The following is a 17,159-nucleotide window of genomic DNA, read 5'->3' on the forward strand; positions in this document are numbered from 1 at the left end:
AAAAGTAATAAATAAATATTCTTTACATATATAAACATACGATATATATAAAATGAAAGAACACTCACTGCTTTTAAACAGACAAAAAAAAACTTTCATCCTACCTTCATTTGATCTCTTTTTATCGTCTCTTAAAAATGTGTAGGATTCTTCAAAAATAAAAAACTTTCAGCAAAAAGCTGAGAAATGGCGTTTTTGCGAAGGATTTTGTTAGAGATCAGATTCAGAGCGATGATAAACATACACAAGAGTTTTTACTGTTTGACCTAAGGGGTTGCCTCCGGGTTTTATAAGTTGTGTAAGAGCGTCACCTGGTGGATAATAGATAATAGAATCTTCCAAATACGGATTGCCGTAAAAACTCGTCATAGGCAGGAAAGCGTTTTCTCTAATTGAAAAGTTAACTCTTTAATGATGGTGAAAGAGTTAATAAGAAAACCAAAACCTGATTTTATTATATAATAATTAGAAATAATAAATTAGAAATAGAATCAAAAAAGAATCTTTACTATTGTTCTTATACTTTTGCCCTCCTCTGTATGTATATTAAAGTATAATTTTAAAAACAGATTTAATACACACACATATGCAGAGCATTTCGATTAATAGGCGAACAAACTGCAGGCACTTTAAGAGTGCTTTTAAGAGCAGCGCTATTAGGAGATTAAACGGGCCGCAATGTTTATCAGCCACTGAGCACAAGAGCTCATTAAAAAGTTTATTCAGTTAGTGGACTGTATTCACTCTTTCACTAGCGTGGCAAGTGTTCCCACTGGATCGAACAGGGCATTTAATTATAGACACGTCAGCGAGCTGTGAAATACTGTCACGTTCGTATCACAGGTTCACCAGAAGAGGTCACTGTACTCAGAGTACTGAGATTGGCCAATCACATGCCTGTAATTACTGTTTGTGTAAATCTCTGCTTCTCAATTACAATAAAGCTATTGGTTTTTCATTAATTATTGCCACCGAAACCTGTGCTGGTTGGTTAATAATTGATCTTTTGTCTTTCAAATTAAGTCTTAAAGTTTGGGTGCAAACTTTGGGGTAAATCTTAAAGGTGCAGTGTGTTTATTTGAGGAGGATCTCTTGACAGAAATGCAATATAATATATATTTAACTTTATTATCAGTGGTTTATAAAGACCTCACATGATGAACTGTATTGTTTTTATTACCTTAGAATGAGCCATTTTAATCTACATACACCACGGGTCATCTTACATCATGTTTCTACAGTAACCCTAAATGGACAAACTGCTCTACAGAATGTGTTTTGTCACTATGTTGTCTCAGCCAATCACGTGTTTGTTTTGTGGCGGCTACCGTAGCTTCTCTATGCATTTCGAAACGGAGTGGTGAGCAGTGGACTGAGGCGTTTGTTGCAATTGCCAATCTTACCACTAGATGGCGCTGAAAGTCTACACACTGGACCTTTAAACGTCAGAGCTGTTCTCATATGTATTTATTAGCTTTTCGAGCACCAGATTTGTCTCATAGGATTCTCCTAAAATTGCTCAGCAAAAACAGCTGAAGATGAATGTAACTCACATCATTTGATCCTGAATTTGATGGGTTATATTTGAATGTATGACTTTGATCTTGGTAAATTTGTGACTATTTTCTCCTCTGAAGACCAAGATTTTGACCCAACATTACCTGTACTTATTTTATAAGGATATTTGTCTCAGTTTAACGCTACAACATGAATTTGCATCGTAAAAAGGTACAGTTTAAATTGGATGCACAAAAACATACATGTGCTTCCCTACCTTTGAAAACTTAAAAGGCTTGTTAAATTATTTTAAAGGTACTGTATGAACAGGCTTGTTGGAAAGTATGTGTGTGTTTATAAGATGTTGCATTTGCTATTTGCTTTTTGTATATATGTCATAACAGCAACATGTTTGACATGAACAGACAAAAAAACAGCAAAAGAAAATATGCCCTCCCCCTTTTCTCTAGAGGAACATTAATGAAATGACATGTATATATAGCCACTTTTCTTGACTAGGGGAACAAAGTGGAGCAGAAGTTGATCTCCAGAGACAGACATTTAGACAATCTCAGGGTTTAACTGCTGCACCATATATCCCATGAACCTTACAGTCCATTAACCAGAAGACATACTGGCCATGCTTTGAGAAAAAACATCCCAAAATTATAGAAATCCAGGCTCTTGAATAGTATAAGGATATACTCCTGTCCTGAGGATATAATAGTCATAGCTTTATGTGGTTGTACCGTTTTATATCTTCTAGTACTTTATAAAATGTTTTTTTAAATATCAATAGGATCTGTAATTCTGTGCACAGACAATATAATCACATTTGTATAACACAATGTTCCAAATACTTACAAAGCAAATCAAGATTTGCCTGGTTGTAAACATTTGTCTGTGTCACCTTGTAGCAAGGGACATTACAAACAAGATCTCTCTAATATCTCAACCATTTCCCCTAAACTGCTAGAAAATTAAATTGAGAAACGAAGTCTTAAATCTTTTGCTTACTTATGGATTTCAACAAAAAACTAAATTTAAAGAGCAATGTCAACATGATTTTTGTCCATTAATGAATTTAAGGAGAAACATCCGATACTAACAGAGCCATAATCAAGAACTTATGAAGCAATGAGAGCAACCGCTGAGCAATGCAGTTGTCCTTTGGGAATCTTCTTGTGGAAAACTCATTATCATTCCGATGGAAAGCAGATTTGAGTGTGAACGCTGCAGTTTTCTGCCATTATGCATTCCAGACATCTACACATATTCTAGATGTATTTTCTTGTCTGCCATTTCCTAGATATTATCATACAGTCGAACCATTCATAACATCATTCATTCAGTGACACTTTTTTCTCTTACGAAACACATTTTTTTAACCAAAAACCAAACTAATGAAATAAACTAAATTGAATCCATAAAGTACATAAAGCCTTGCTCTGACTGTGATATGACAAAACTGATTCTTAGGCTATGTTTATAACAATATAGTAAATCATGGATTTAAAAAAAACACACGCAGTCAAAATCATCTGTGTTTATATGGATCTAGGGATGCATAACGATTAATCGCGATTAATCTAAAGCAGAATAAAAGTTTTTGTTTACATTATATGTGTGTGAACTGTGTGTATAATAACTTTGTATAGATAAATGCACACACATGCATGTATATATTTAAGAAATGTTTACATGTGTATATTTATGTATAATTTATATTACAGGCCTCAACATAAAGGACTGCCCGGTGGCCCGGGGCAAGCATGAGAGATGTCACTTGCCAAACCTATTGTCGCCAAAATATATTTTCGTCAATGTACAGTATATTATTTAACATCTTGGAAGCAGACATTTACTTGGGTAAAACACAACAAAAGAAACAATGCAATATTTTGCACAGTTTTTCTGTCAGTTTACAGGTAAAGTAGAAAAGTTGGGAGCATTTTTTTCGTTGAAACATGTCTGTTGTATATGTATACAATTATATTTGACTTTTGAATTATTATTTTTTAAATATGTGACACTGACTTTTTTTTTATTGGGGCCAGTGAAAATTTTGGCAGGGCACGTGAAAATCTGAACCACTGGCCCAACCAGGCCAGTATAAAAAATGTTTTGTGTTGAGCCCTGTATTATATATAAATATACATACTTAATATATAATTTTTTTTATTAAAATGATACATGCATGTGTGCATATTTATCCATACATAATTACTATACACAGTTCACACACACATGTAAACAAAAACTTTTATTCTGCTATAGATTAATCGCAATTAATTGTTATGCATCCCTATATGGATCCATGAAAATGTAATAATATTACGCGTGCCAGGCCAGAAGATGCCGATGCTACTTTGCAAAGAAACACTACACACGTGCATATACACGTTCTTATTCACAACAATAAATACAAACAATCAAGACAGCAAAGCATCAAGCAGTTTTGTTTAGACGGACAATGAGGAAAATTTTTAACTACCTGTTACCCTGAGATGCATTAATAAATTGCCATTGTTGATCGGTCTACTAGAGCATGCCTATAGACTGAATATAGACAAGCGCATGAAGTCACCATAATCATAGATTCGCATTTTTGTGATTTACATAGAAGCGAAAAGCATCATTCTCAAAAAACACGTATTAAAAGTTTGCCTTTTCACGACCCCAAAACTCTGTTGTTGTGCAAACTAACAGCTAAATTGCACGAAAACCGGTTAAAACGTTGTCGCATAAATGTCCCCTAAATTTTAACTCAACAAAAGGACCTAGCAGAATTTTTTTGATTTCCTTATAAATGTAACTGGATAATACAGAAAAATATATCATTCATCAAAGTAGTCTGACAGTCCATTAAAACAGGCCATTCCAGATCATTTGGCGTTCAGCAGTCTTTGTACATTCAGGACCCTGCGGTCACTTGATAAATGCTGGACGTATGTTGCATCAAGTTTCACATTCCCCGATCACATGCTGGTAGTTTTTGTAATAAACTGTACTGCAGAAGGCTCATTTGAGGAAGTCTGGAAATAACCTTTAACTATATTGAACAAACCCACTTGTAATGACTGCTGTAGTGCTGGACGAAAAACAATCAGATTACAGACTCTCTTGAGAAGAGAGCGGAAACAAAACAAACAAACTAATGATATCTGAGGCCAATCTCTACACCAATCCGTATACATAAGGGTACATATTATGCCCATATTTACAAGATGTAAGTCTCAGGTGTGGCTAGAATGAGTCTGTGAAGTTTCAGCTGTGGGCGGGGCTTTATCAGTGTGACATCACATTAACAAGAGAATCAAAACAGCATGTCTATTGAGACTTCTTTGGTTTATTGGGGAATAAGAGGATTTTTTCCTTGTAGGGTTGTTTACACACTGCCAACACAAATTTATGTCCAAACATCTTGTAAATGTGGATTTGCATAATATGTGCCATTTAAAACACATTTAATATTTAGAAATATCTGAAAACAGAAAACGTGCACTAGGATGAAGCTCTCATTTGATTTTGGACATTATGCAGAATGACAGCTTTTGTTAAACACCAATACTGACAATATCCCACACATATCCATCTGTCAGATATTAGGGGTGTAAATCGATAATGATAAGATACAATATGATATCTCTAAGCCAGCGATACTGGTTGTAGTTAACAAAAAAAATGCTGTGACACAATTTCAATTCGATTTAGGGATACATTAATCGATGGACGGTGGAGAAACGGACAGATCTCAAACAACACCTGAACACAGAAATGGTTCAATTTTAGAAGACACGCTACATATTCACCAAACATCCTGCAGCAATACACAAACCCAAAGTTCACCTCAGGGATTCAGTTCTTTGCCTCTAACCAGACCAGGATTAAATACAGAAAGTGGCTGAAATAAATGCCAGAGGACCCGAAAGAAGGGCCGAAAGGTTTAGTAAAGTTTGTTTTTTAAGACGTAACTAAATGGGCCATGTGGTCAACGAAGATTGAGGATCCTCTTGGCAAATGCCTTTTCAAAGTGGCGCACGCAACCGAGCCGCTTCATTATTCATTATTCAGACATAGGTGACTGCAAACAAGATAACGTAGAGAAGGAGAGAGAGAGACCGTCACAGTTGAGTTGAGGGAAATGAGGAATATGTACAAACACGATGGCTGGTGGTACGTGAGGAGAGTGGAGCTCTGGATTACTGCTATCTTGAATAGCATTCACATTAACAGCGGATGACCACTGCTAACCGTATCACCACATTGCTATTACATTTACACAACTGGTAGACGCTTTAAGTCAAAGCCTCTTTCAGTGCATTGGTAGTATTTTATCTATACGTGTTTATAATGGGAATCTAATCTATGACCTATGCATGCACTGGAAATACAATGAGTTACCAGGTGCGTTACAGGAACACCTTTATATAAGTTTAGGAAATAGTGGGACTGTCCAAAAAAAGGGATAGTTTACCCCAAAATTTTCTTATCCTCGTGTTCTAAATCTGTATGAATTGCTTTTTTTATAAACATAGCTGATTGCAACCATTGACTTCCATAGTAGGAAAACAAATATTATGGAAGTATTGTGATAAATGATGAAGAAGATATTTTGATAATGGTAAGCACAGAGTTGACGATACCCATTGTATTTGTTTTTCCTACTATGGAAGTCAATGGTTACAATCAGCTGTGTGCTTACCTTTATCATTTTAATTTATCAAAATATCTTCTTTTGTGGTCATCAGAAAAAAAAATTCATACAGGTTTACAACAACATGAGGATGAGAAAATTATGACAGTTTCCTTTTTGGGTGAAGTATCCCATTAAGAGCACTTTGAAAAATAAGCAACAGTGCCATCTTGTGATACGAGAATGAATTACACAAATTTTGAATACAACATCCAAAATGTAATTCTGATTCCATAATGAGGCAAACACAAAGATGCTTTTAGCCAATAATGTGCTAATTTGCTATAATTTCCTGACCATTTTACAATAAAGCGTTTGGTAATATTGGCCAATTAACTTTTATCAAACTTACTATCAAAAGTGCATCAACGTGCAAAAATGTATGATCATAAATAATTTTTGTGATTATTGAAACGTATACATTTAAACATAGGCCTACACGAAGCAATTAACAAGAACACATGAGCGAAAAACTTGAACAACTAGGCTTGACCAAACACAAAATAAACCCAAATTAGCGTTTTTTATTCTCGATTAAGAATAAATCTCGATTAAGAGACTCGATTAAGTTAATTTTGTGGTGGATAATTATGCTTGTGAGAGGTTGATAGCCTTACCTCGACAAAATCATCGTGAATCTCGCCGCCATATTGGAAAGGGTTGTGCATAGTGATCAGATCCCCTTCATATCGAGCCTGCTTGTAAGCTTTCTTATCTCTTAGGTGTTCTTGAAGGAAACTAACGGTTTCAATCATGCGATATTATTTAAACTAAATATTATGTTTTAAGTAGATCTTTAAAATTGACTCTTCTGATCACCAGGGAAAGCCGTCCTCAGCTGACGACGCTTCAATGCATATTTTCCCGCCTTTAAAGCGGAAGCGCTTACATCAATCACTCAATTTAAAAAATAATAAAAAATGAGTTTGAGAGTAAATTTAGTAAATATTAATTGTACATTTCATTTAAAAGCATAAAGTGTTATAAAAATAATAAACAATAAATATGCATAACATCAAATGCTGTCATAAGATCAGAGTGAAAACCACAAAGATTGAGATGAAGATGGAAATGAAAAGCATAAATGAGAAATAAATGGTTATAAAGCAGACAGGTAAAAGATGAAAGCAACAGAGAAGTGTGTTATTGTAAATGTTAAGAACATGAAACACCATTCCCAGACGACTCTGGGCCAAATCTGCTGATTTTGGCACGGATCCTGCCTAATGTAGTCTGCTGTCTGTCCCACATAACAAAAAAGCCCTGGTGAAAAACTATATTACTACTAACTAAAATCTATTTGTACGAGAAATGTTTCAATACTCAACAACACGCAAAGTTAAGTTTGTGCTGCAAGATGAGGTGTACATATATCAATTAAAGGGGTCATTCTACCAACCTTCAAATCTTGTATCTCTCATTTTAAATTTGGCAGACATCTTTCCCTATATCTATATCGTGTGTTTTCGCAACACTATCTCATGAGAATTCATACATATTTTACAAGTTGGCTAATTGGTATTAATTCATACGACCACATTCGTAAGTTTTGGTACAATTTGCCTTCACCCGCGTGACATCGGGTTAGGTTTTGTAGTTGTTGTTTTCTTTTCATGAGAATCGTAAGATTTTTCACGATTAACTTCGTATGAATTGATATAAATTAGCCGACTCGTAAAATATGTATGATTTCTTGTGAGATCAGGCTGGTTTACCCCAAGCAATTCCCAGACGTTACCCTAGAATTTAATATTAAATAAAGGTATAAGGGCAAAACATTTTATTTGAAGAAGAACAAAATAAAGGTTTATAAAAACAATGACATTTATTAGTCACATGTTCAACTTACTATTCAAATAAGGGTACACAGACAACATTGAAGGCTCTAAAAATGAAAGAGCACAAATCATATTGATACAAGCAACTGGAATGTGGTTTCTTTGGAAAAAACAACAATAGGCATAAATACAAAAAACAATGTTGACAGCACAGCCGCAGTATATTTTATACCTAAAGAGAGATCTAATTTACAACTCTACGCCTTCCTAAAAAAGGTCAAGCTACTTGTAGACGAGGATCAGTGCTGCAGATAGATACAGTACATCAGTGGGACCCGTAACAACAAATGTATGTATTGCTGTACTGAAGGCCCTCGCCAAGTGAGGTTTGACGTCAGCTCACAATTTGAGCTTTTTCCGGCGGCCGCGACTGTCAGGGGTCCCTTCTTGCTTGCGTTTCTGGGCCTGCGAAAGATTAAAAGGTGGTTTTAAACCTTTGAAGCAGGTATGAGGTAAAAATGGAATGAGGAAGACTAGGGGGGTTATGGGCTTACCGAAGATGTGCGAGGTCCTCTCTTCTTCTTCTCTGCCTTCTCTCGCTCTTCCAACTCCATGTTTTCACGTTCGATGAGTGTGATCAGTGTGTTACACCTTCTCTGAAGCTCCTGCGTATGCACATCCATTAAGATATAAAGTTAATTAATATGTGAACTTTGCAAAAAAGTAAAAACACATTTATTATGACCCTAATTCGTTAGCATGTGCTCCGAAAACTTACCATTGCTGTGCGGGATTTAAGAAACCAATCGAAGCGAAACTGGGGAGAGTTGCGTATGCACTGCCGCAGCTCATCGTAAACGCTCTCCTTGTCAAAGCCCAGCTTGTGTAGCATGCAGATGAGAAACCGATCCTCTTCCTCCGTGTAGTTTTTTCCCTTGTTAGTGCCGTAGGAGATTCTGAGTTGGTGAAAAGGTGCCTTATAACGCCCAATCTAGAGAGAGAAAAAAAAACGTTAATACATCAAACTTGTATTTGTATTGTGACAAAACCCTTCCTGAGACTTACTTTTGAGTCCAGTGCTTTCTTGATGCTGATCCTCCTCTGGATTCTGGCTTCTCCTCTCTCGATCTGAGCCATGATCTTCTCGATGTCCTGCAGCTCATTGCAGCGCTCCCAGAACACGGCTGCACACCAACATAATAGAGTACAGATCTCAATCCAATGCATTCTGTATGCTATTCAGCTTCATAGTTAGGACACACAAACATACCCGAATACTCCATGACCTCCTCTGGAGTTTTTCCCTCGACCTCACGGGCAATGTTTTCGATGTCGTCTCTTCCCCATTTCTCATTGGCCTTGATGAACTGGTTAAAGTCTCGCTTGGTCCAGATAGTGAAACCCTATGAGGAGAAGAGACAGAGAAAGGAAAGAGTTAAAAGCAATAAATGAGCTCATATCTAACACAACAAGCCCTGTGTTTCTTGGTTAAATTTTGGAAAAAAAAATTATTGTTTCTTAAAACAAGTAGCCTCACCCAAAACTCAATATTTTATTAAGAAACGTCACGCATGTCCCTTTAGGAGATATTTACCTGTGAAAGGAGGTTCTCCTTCTCCTCTAGCTCTTCCTCATTAAGTGGTTCTGCTTCATCAATCTTTGCCTGTTCCTCCTTCTGCGCTTGGGCAGAGTTGGGTAAATCTGGGTTTCTTGGCACCTGTTAGCATTGTGACATTTTGCATTATAAACTTGAAGATACTGCCTCTGTAAATAATCTCTCATAACTTTTATCTATCTTGACCCCAAAACGTAGACCCACCTTGTAGCCAATAGTTTTCCTGTAATACAAGATCTCCTTCTCCAGCAGCTCGAAGAGCCGAGGAGGAAAAAACTGAAAGTCTTGAACATTGGGCTGTTTGGGAGGACGAGGAGCCTGTGGGGAAGAGAAGAAAGTTTCATTATAGCTGCTTAAAGTCATGTCTAGTTTATATATACACACACACACATTTACAGTTGCTAATGTTATTCATACCTTTGGTGCTTTGGGCTCACTGACACGCAGGGCCTCTCTAAAATAAGCGTCCACAGCATAATTCGCCTTACGTTCTCTTTTGGGTGGTTCAATCCAGTTAGTGATGACCTGATTTACAAAAAAAGAGAAGCATCAGCACCTCATAGACAAACTGGCCCCATACTGTAACACCACTGGGTTTACTGGTTAAGGACTGAATCTTAAAACGAATGCATTACCTTCTTCTTTTCTCTGTAATCTTCACCCTCAAAGTTGTACACACTGTTTTCGGTGTCCATCGTAAAGTTCCTCAGTGTGCCTTCTCCGAGATTGGCCAGCTTTTCCTTCATCTCCATGGTCTAAAATACATTTATAGTTTAAAAGCATGTTAGAGAGTCCCACAATGTCTTAATTAGCAAGATGCATAAAATTGATGGCATTTATGTGTATTCAGTCACACCTTCTTCTCTCCTCTTTCCAAGATGGCATCGATGTCTTCATCAGTGATCTCGCTCTCCTTAGAAGCAAACACGTGAGTGGCACCGTGTCGAATGATGTTCAGCATCTCATCCTTGCCCAGTTTGTTCATGCTAGGATCTACCAGTCTGCCTATTGAGAGCAAAAGAGATTCATTTAATCGAGGTGCCAAACAAAGCCTTAGTTTGGAATTGTCAAAGCAATCTGTATTTGTTTACTAGCTGAAGACATTTTTAGCATACCTTGCTGAATGACGATGGAGTCCAAGCGAAGTTTCATTTCGGCACGCTCCACGATTCTTTCCTCGACTGTATTTTCTGTGATGAAACGGAATACGCGCACCTGTTTCTTTTGACCAATCCTGTGGGCACGGTCCTGAAAAAAAAAAAAACATCCAATGACAATCAAATATATTTGCATAAGTGAACAATTAACCAAAATTATTGCCGTAAAACACTACTCAATATTCTGTTCAAATATTAGGGCTGGGCTCCAAAAAACATCATGAATGAACCAATGTCACAACCAAAGTGGACAAAAAAAATGTGCGCACGCAATGAGAACTGGAGTTCACATTTGATTCAACCAAAAGCAGTCAGAGTTCATACGTGAAAATATGTAAGAGGTTTGCTATTTTTATTTAAACTGCGAAATTACACAAAACGTTCTGCTTTACTCTGTGACCAACATGCATATGAAAGCTAGACAACACTGACCATAGCTTGAAGATCAACTTGAGGATTCCAGTCCGAGTCGTAGATGATGACGACATCGGCAGTGGCCAGATTGATACCGAGACCTCCGGCTCTGGTGCTCAACATGAATAAAAACTTTGAGCTGTTGGGCTCATTGAAAGCGTTGATGGAGATCTGCAGGGCCACGAGAGAAGACGCCACATTAACATCACATTAAATTAGTAATCACACCAAGAGGGTAAGCATAAACTTCATACCTGTCGCTCCTCATGGGGCGTCTGTCCATCCAGACGGCAGTAGTTATAGTTACGCCACATACAGTAATCCTCCAGGATGTCAAGCACCCTGGTCATCTGACTGAAGATCAGAACGCGGGAGCCTGTGGGAAAGGGCACATTAATAAAAGCATGGGTAACTACTATGTGGGTCAACTGGTGGAGACTGTCACACTGAAGTAGATCTAGGGCTGTCACAATGATTAAATAATCTCATAGCAATTGTTTGACCTCATTGCGATGATTTCAGCTCACCGCAATGATTGCACATCTTTCTAAGAAACACAAGGGGGAGCTGCAGCGCTTGTATAAACAAGACAGTATCAGATTACTTTTAAATAAGTGTTATCTATCTGTATTATTATTTACTGCCAGGTAAATCTTGCAAAATATTTAATTTAAATAATCAAAACAATGTTTATGAAAAACATTTCACACAAAGAAGAAAAAGGTATGAGAAACAAATGTCAAAGCAATAAAACAGACAATTAATCGTCACAATTTATTAGGCAATTAACTGTCAGTCAAACTTCATAATTGTGACAGCCCTTAGTAGATCCCATTTCTGAGAGTTTCGGTGGACAGAACTGTTATTTACACAACATGATGAAAAAAAACACTTATAACGGCTTTCATCGGGTATTAACTCTCACCTTGCTCTTTGAGTTTAGGTAACAGCTTGTCCAAAACCACCATCTTGCCGCCGTTGACCACCAGATGGAGGTCGGTGGTGTAGGGTGGGCCAGGCTCCGCCCCATCAAACAGGTAAGGATGATTACAGCACTTCCTCAGCTGCATCAGTACATTCAACAGACGCATTTTGTCCATCTTACCAGCGGAGTTCAGAATGTCAATATCTTTCATCAGAATCTTAGTGTACCTGAAGTCAAATAACCAATGGGGGTTATTTTTATGTTGCTTTCTTAGCTTCAAATGATGTAGAAAGCCAATTGTACGTGTTTTATGTAGCACCATACCATTCTCTCTGCATCTTGCTGAGCCCGATATACATCTTGATCTCTTTTTTGGGGAGGAGCGATTTCTCCACATCTGCTTTGATACGTCTCAAGAGGAACGGACGCAGTACCTGTCCAATCAGAAGATTTGTTAGTTACACTGGGAAAAAAAACTTGAGTAGAAGAAGAACAGTGTTGTACTACAGAAAAAAACATAACTTTCAGGGTAGAAAATTTAATGTCACACATAAGAAATCAATTGAATAACGAACTCACAGTATGTAAACGCTCCACCAACTTCTGGTCTCCCAGACAGTTATTGGTATCAAACCAGGCATCGAAATCCTGCATAAAAAGAGATAAAAGGTCACAAAACAATACATGCAACGTACATAGAACAGCTTTGGCTACAAAAGTGCATCTAAAGCAGCAACTAATGCTTGATGACAAAACTCTTAACAGTGTAAGAAAGCCAAGCGTGAGACCTCAGAAGAGTTGAAGACATCAGGTAGCAGGAAGTTCAGAAGAGCCCACAGCTCGTGAAGGTTGTTCTGCAGCGGCGTTCCAGTTAGCAGCAATCGATTTGTCGTCTTGAACTCTCGCACGATCTCTGAAAGCTAAGAAAAATATATATTGCTGTTATAACTGTACGTTTATGAAACAAAAACTTATTATTAAGTATTATTAAATTAAAAAGCCGTTATAGCAGTTTAAGTATATAAATAAAATAATTCAATCAAGTATCTATTTTATATAAAAAAAACTACAAAAATTAAAATGTTTCATGCCCCAAATGCTGAAAAAATAAAGCTGTAAGTCTCAACTAGTTTTGATCCAATGTTTGGCCAATTAAAATCACAAAAAAAAGTTTTTACCAACAAAGGCCACTAGGTGTCATTAGTTTGCTGCGTACTATTGTCATAAATTAATAAATAACTGCATTATCATTCCTGCTGCTAAAAGGTTTTGAAATATGAAAACTACATTCTTAGACCTTTCTTATGATATAGGTTGTCAAGATTGTTGAAGATTTATAATAGGATTAGTGTTATAAACATGTAATAACAACTTGGGCCCACCTGGGGGCCCATGACATCAGAAAATTGATCTTAGTATCGCTTTTCTCAAAACTGTGATGAAATATAAATACTACATTCTTAGTGCTTTCCAATAGGTTATTAAGATTTTTGAAAGTTTATAATAAGTATTAGTGTTATAAATGTCTAATAACAACTTGGGGCCCCCATGACATTACTAAATTACTCACTACATCATTTTTTTTTTTTTTTTTGCAAAAATGTGAATGAAAAATAAACACACACTCATAGCTTTCCAACAATATATAGTTAGTTATATAGTTATAGACTATTAGCCAGTGTAATAGTTACGTAAACATTTTTGGCCCACCTGTGGGCCTGTGACAGGGGTTAAACATTCCAGTTAGAGATGTAATTGCAAACCTTAGATTTTTCATTCTTGATACGGTGGGCCTCGTCAATAACCAGGTACCTCCAGTTGAACTTTTTGAAGACGGCTCTTTCAATAATAACCATCTCATAGGAGGTAACGCACACATCCCATTCACCTGGCAACAGCGTGTCACGGATAAATGCGGTCTGCAGACAGAGATCAAGATTAGATAGACAAAGACGTATAGACACACATAAGTGTGACCAAATCTTATTACATGGTACGAGTCATTCCACATTATGCTAACAATACCATATTTGCAAGATTCTTAAGCAGGAAATTCAACTAAACCTTTTGTAAACTGTGGTAATGCCCCTTTTTTTAGACATTTCAGTTTTTTCATTATATATGACTTACTTTGAACTTAACTAATGTAATTCAAATAAGACAAGCATTCTGTTAAATTTCATGTCCTGACTTACTCTTTCATTCCTGTCACCGATGAGGCAGACGGCTCTCAGAGAGGGAACCCAGCGCTTGAACTCATTCATCCAGTTATAAAGAGTGGACTTGGGCACCAGAACCATGTGAGGTCCAGGAATGTTTCTATAATGCTTCATGTAGCCCAACAGAGAGATGGTCTGCAAAGTCTTACCAAGACCCTGAACGGACACACGACAAAATCAACGTTTTAGACAGAGATACGATAATTTTATTGTTTAACTGAACAAGACACTAGTAAGCAAACTAGATGTAAACTAGATTACATTTCAAAACATGGTAAATCTCTGATAGTTTGACTGAGTCATACCATTTCATCAGCAAGGATACCATTGATGCCATTCTCATAGAGTGAAATCAGCCAGTTCAATCCACGGACCTGGTAGTCTCTCAGTTTGCCGGTTTTCACATCTATCATTATTTCAAGGAAAGGTTAATAAAGATTGTTGATAAAAGACAGACTAACAAAAATTGCCATGTTTATTCTGCAGGTGTCCGATGTGCGTTTAGCTCACATGAAGGCGAGTCGTCGAAACGTGTGCAAATGCTGGTGGCCTTGTTGCTCTCACTTAGAAGCTCCTCGTCTTCCTCCTGCTCGGTGCGACGATGGCGATTACTAAGGAGAGATCATATAGAGATCAGTCATACAAAAACTGATGCAAATCATTGCTGGTTTGGTTATGACAAATCCTCAAAACACAGACAAAATGGGAGGATACACAAAAGTTGCTTGAAACCGGATGGGGTAACTCACTCTCCGGCAGACAGCAGATTCTGCTTCTCATCTTTTTTAATGCGAGGACGGCCAGGTTTCATTTTTAGAGGTGAGGTTGGGGTTTTCTGGGCAGCCGGTTGGATGAAATGAGCGAACACTTCAGTCTGCTTTAGGAGGTACTCAAATCTGTTGGTCCGGTCTGTTTGCTGTCAATACAAATCATTAAAAGTTACTCAACTTTCAGAGACCCCCACACAACGACAGCATGCATATATTAGGTTTTAATAATATATCATAAGTAACTAAAGTAAATGCATTACCAGTTTCTCATCATATCCACCAGGCTGCTCGACCTTTTCCGTCTCTAACTGAGATGACGACGACTGGACTTCACTATCCATCACTATATCGGATGCTTCGTCATGCCCGTTTTCTGAAGCCTCATCCTTAAAGAGACACATCATTTAACTAAACAAAGCCAAACATTTCAAAGTTCAATCAAGAAGAAAACAGATCAAATTGACATTAAACAAGCTTATCTGGTAAGTTTTTTAGAGGAGTACATTAGAAAAAAAAAATATATATATATATATATATATATATATATATACCCTCAAAGCTAAAATACATTGACTAAATGCCACAGAACTTTATGCAAGTTTGACAAAAAGATAAGCTATACTCATGCTCAGTCTAGATATGGGAAACAGACAAAATAAACAGAAATTAAACTAAAGCTATGTCCTTAATGGTTCATTGGACGCGTTGCCGCGGTTACGCGTCTGGCCCACAGTTAACTTCCGGTCTGTGCTTATTTAATGATCTGGCTAGTAAATAAACTGATCTGATGCTTATAAGAATTTAATAAAAGATTCTCATAAAAGTAGTCGCCCACAGTAACGCACAGAGTTTCAAAATATTATAAACATATTGAATGACTTACTTATATTGACTGCAAAATACGTTTAAAATAAACAAAAACACAACGAAGAAATGGCATTGTATGTTCAATCTTTGCGATATTTAACTATAATCGCGCCAACGGCATCCATGTTCAAAAGTACACAAAAACAACCACAAAGAACTTTATTTTCAATACAATAAAACTGAATATTTTGATCTGATTTTTGATTTTGATCAAGGAACCACACAAAACGTTACCATATTTATTTGTTTACGTTAACAAAACATCAAACAACAATGAAGTGTGATTCAAGACAGTTCTGGATGTCAGCGCGCGTGAAGATGGACGCCGAGAGGCTCTTCTATTCATTTCAGCCGGAACAATACAAGCTAACAAAAACTTTCAGCTCCCCACTCGAAAGACGCGCGTAATTGATCCATTTACACTTTATTTTCAGCTTCAAAGTCCGCGTTTTACACGGTATACATTAGAAGAGGATTGTGAGTGGGATGAGATGATAAAAGAACCGCTCACCTCCGCCGGACCGGCCAGGTCGAGTTGGCTCGGTTCTTCCCGCTGCTGCTCCATGCTGCTTTCTGTTTCGGACATAATTTGCTGGCACAATCGCGTATTTCACTATAAACACAAGTAATTCCGGGTACAGTGAGCTTGAAAAGACGAAAAAGTAGATAGGGTTGATTAAGAAGTTCGAAAATATTGCCCAAATAGAGCAAGCAGACCACGCGTCATTCACGGCCCCCGGCTTTTCTGTTGACACTGTTCCCGCAAAACGGGCCCGGTTTCAAACTATCGCGAGATTTTAGATTCACTGTACGTCATTCATACGCTAGAAGGAAAATCCAACCGATATCTTGTAACTTTTAAAATTTTTAATGGATAAAGGTTTGGATGTTTCATGTGAAGTATTAAGAAAAGTATAAAATGTACTAACAGTGTAAGTGTAAATTATTACAATTTTATCACACAACTCACTTTTAAGATTTAAGACGCAAAACGGCACCTTCTGATGAAATACCTATCAAAAATATTTTACAATTATTGTGCATTTACACTGAACAATTACTAGTAAATGTTTCATTGCGTAGGAGTGTGCTGTTTATTAAATAAAAATATATTAGAAAATAATAAGTGTATTTCCCAAAAAATCAAACTTTCGTTTTCATTTCAGTAATTTTTTGTGTGTTACCTCTTATAATGTTTACATTATTATATTTGCTATGTAC

General features: G+C 36.9%; 1 protein-coding gene across 1 annotated transcript; it reads right to left on the reverse strand.

The window, feature by feature from the left end:
- Nucleotides 1-7,993: 7,993 nt before the first annotated feature.
- smarca5 (SNF2 related chromatin remodeling ATPase 5) lies at nt 7,994-16,718 on the reverse strand. The gene is made up of 24 exons (XM_065295203.2): nt 16,450-16,718; nt 15,332-15,457; nt 15,051-15,217; nt 14,812-14,912; nt 14,607-14,707; nt 14,278-14,457; nt 13,846-14,001; nt 12,871-13,002; nt 12,662-12,730; nt 12,407-12,516; nt 12,083-12,309; nt 11,412-11,533; nt 11,176-11,328; nt 10,702-10,834; nt 10,443-10,591; nt 10,222-10,341; nt 10,004-10,111; nt 9,791-9,904; nt 9,566-9,688; nt 9,242-9,374; nt 9,037-9,155; nt 8,750-8,962; nt 8,526-8,636; nt 7,994-8,436 (listed from the first exon to the last, which is right to left on the reverse strand). The coding sequence occupies exons 1-24, from the start codon at nt 16,522-16,524 to the stop codon at nt 8,371-8,373; spliced, it is 3,108 nt and encodes a 1,035-aa protein (XP_065151275.1). The 5' UTR covers nt 16,525-16,718; the 3' UTR covers nt 7,994-8,370.
- Nucleotides 16,719-17,159: the final 441 nt, after the last annotated feature.

The sequence above is a fragment of the Paramisgurnus dabryanus genome, chromosome 4 (genome assembly GCF_030506205.2).
Source record: "Paramisgurnus dabryanus chromosome 4, PD_genome_1.1, whole genome shotgun sequence".
NCBI classification, from domain to species: Eukaryota; Metazoa; Chordata; class Actinopteri; order Cypriniformes; family Cobitidae; genus Paramisgurnus; species Paramisgurnus dabryanus.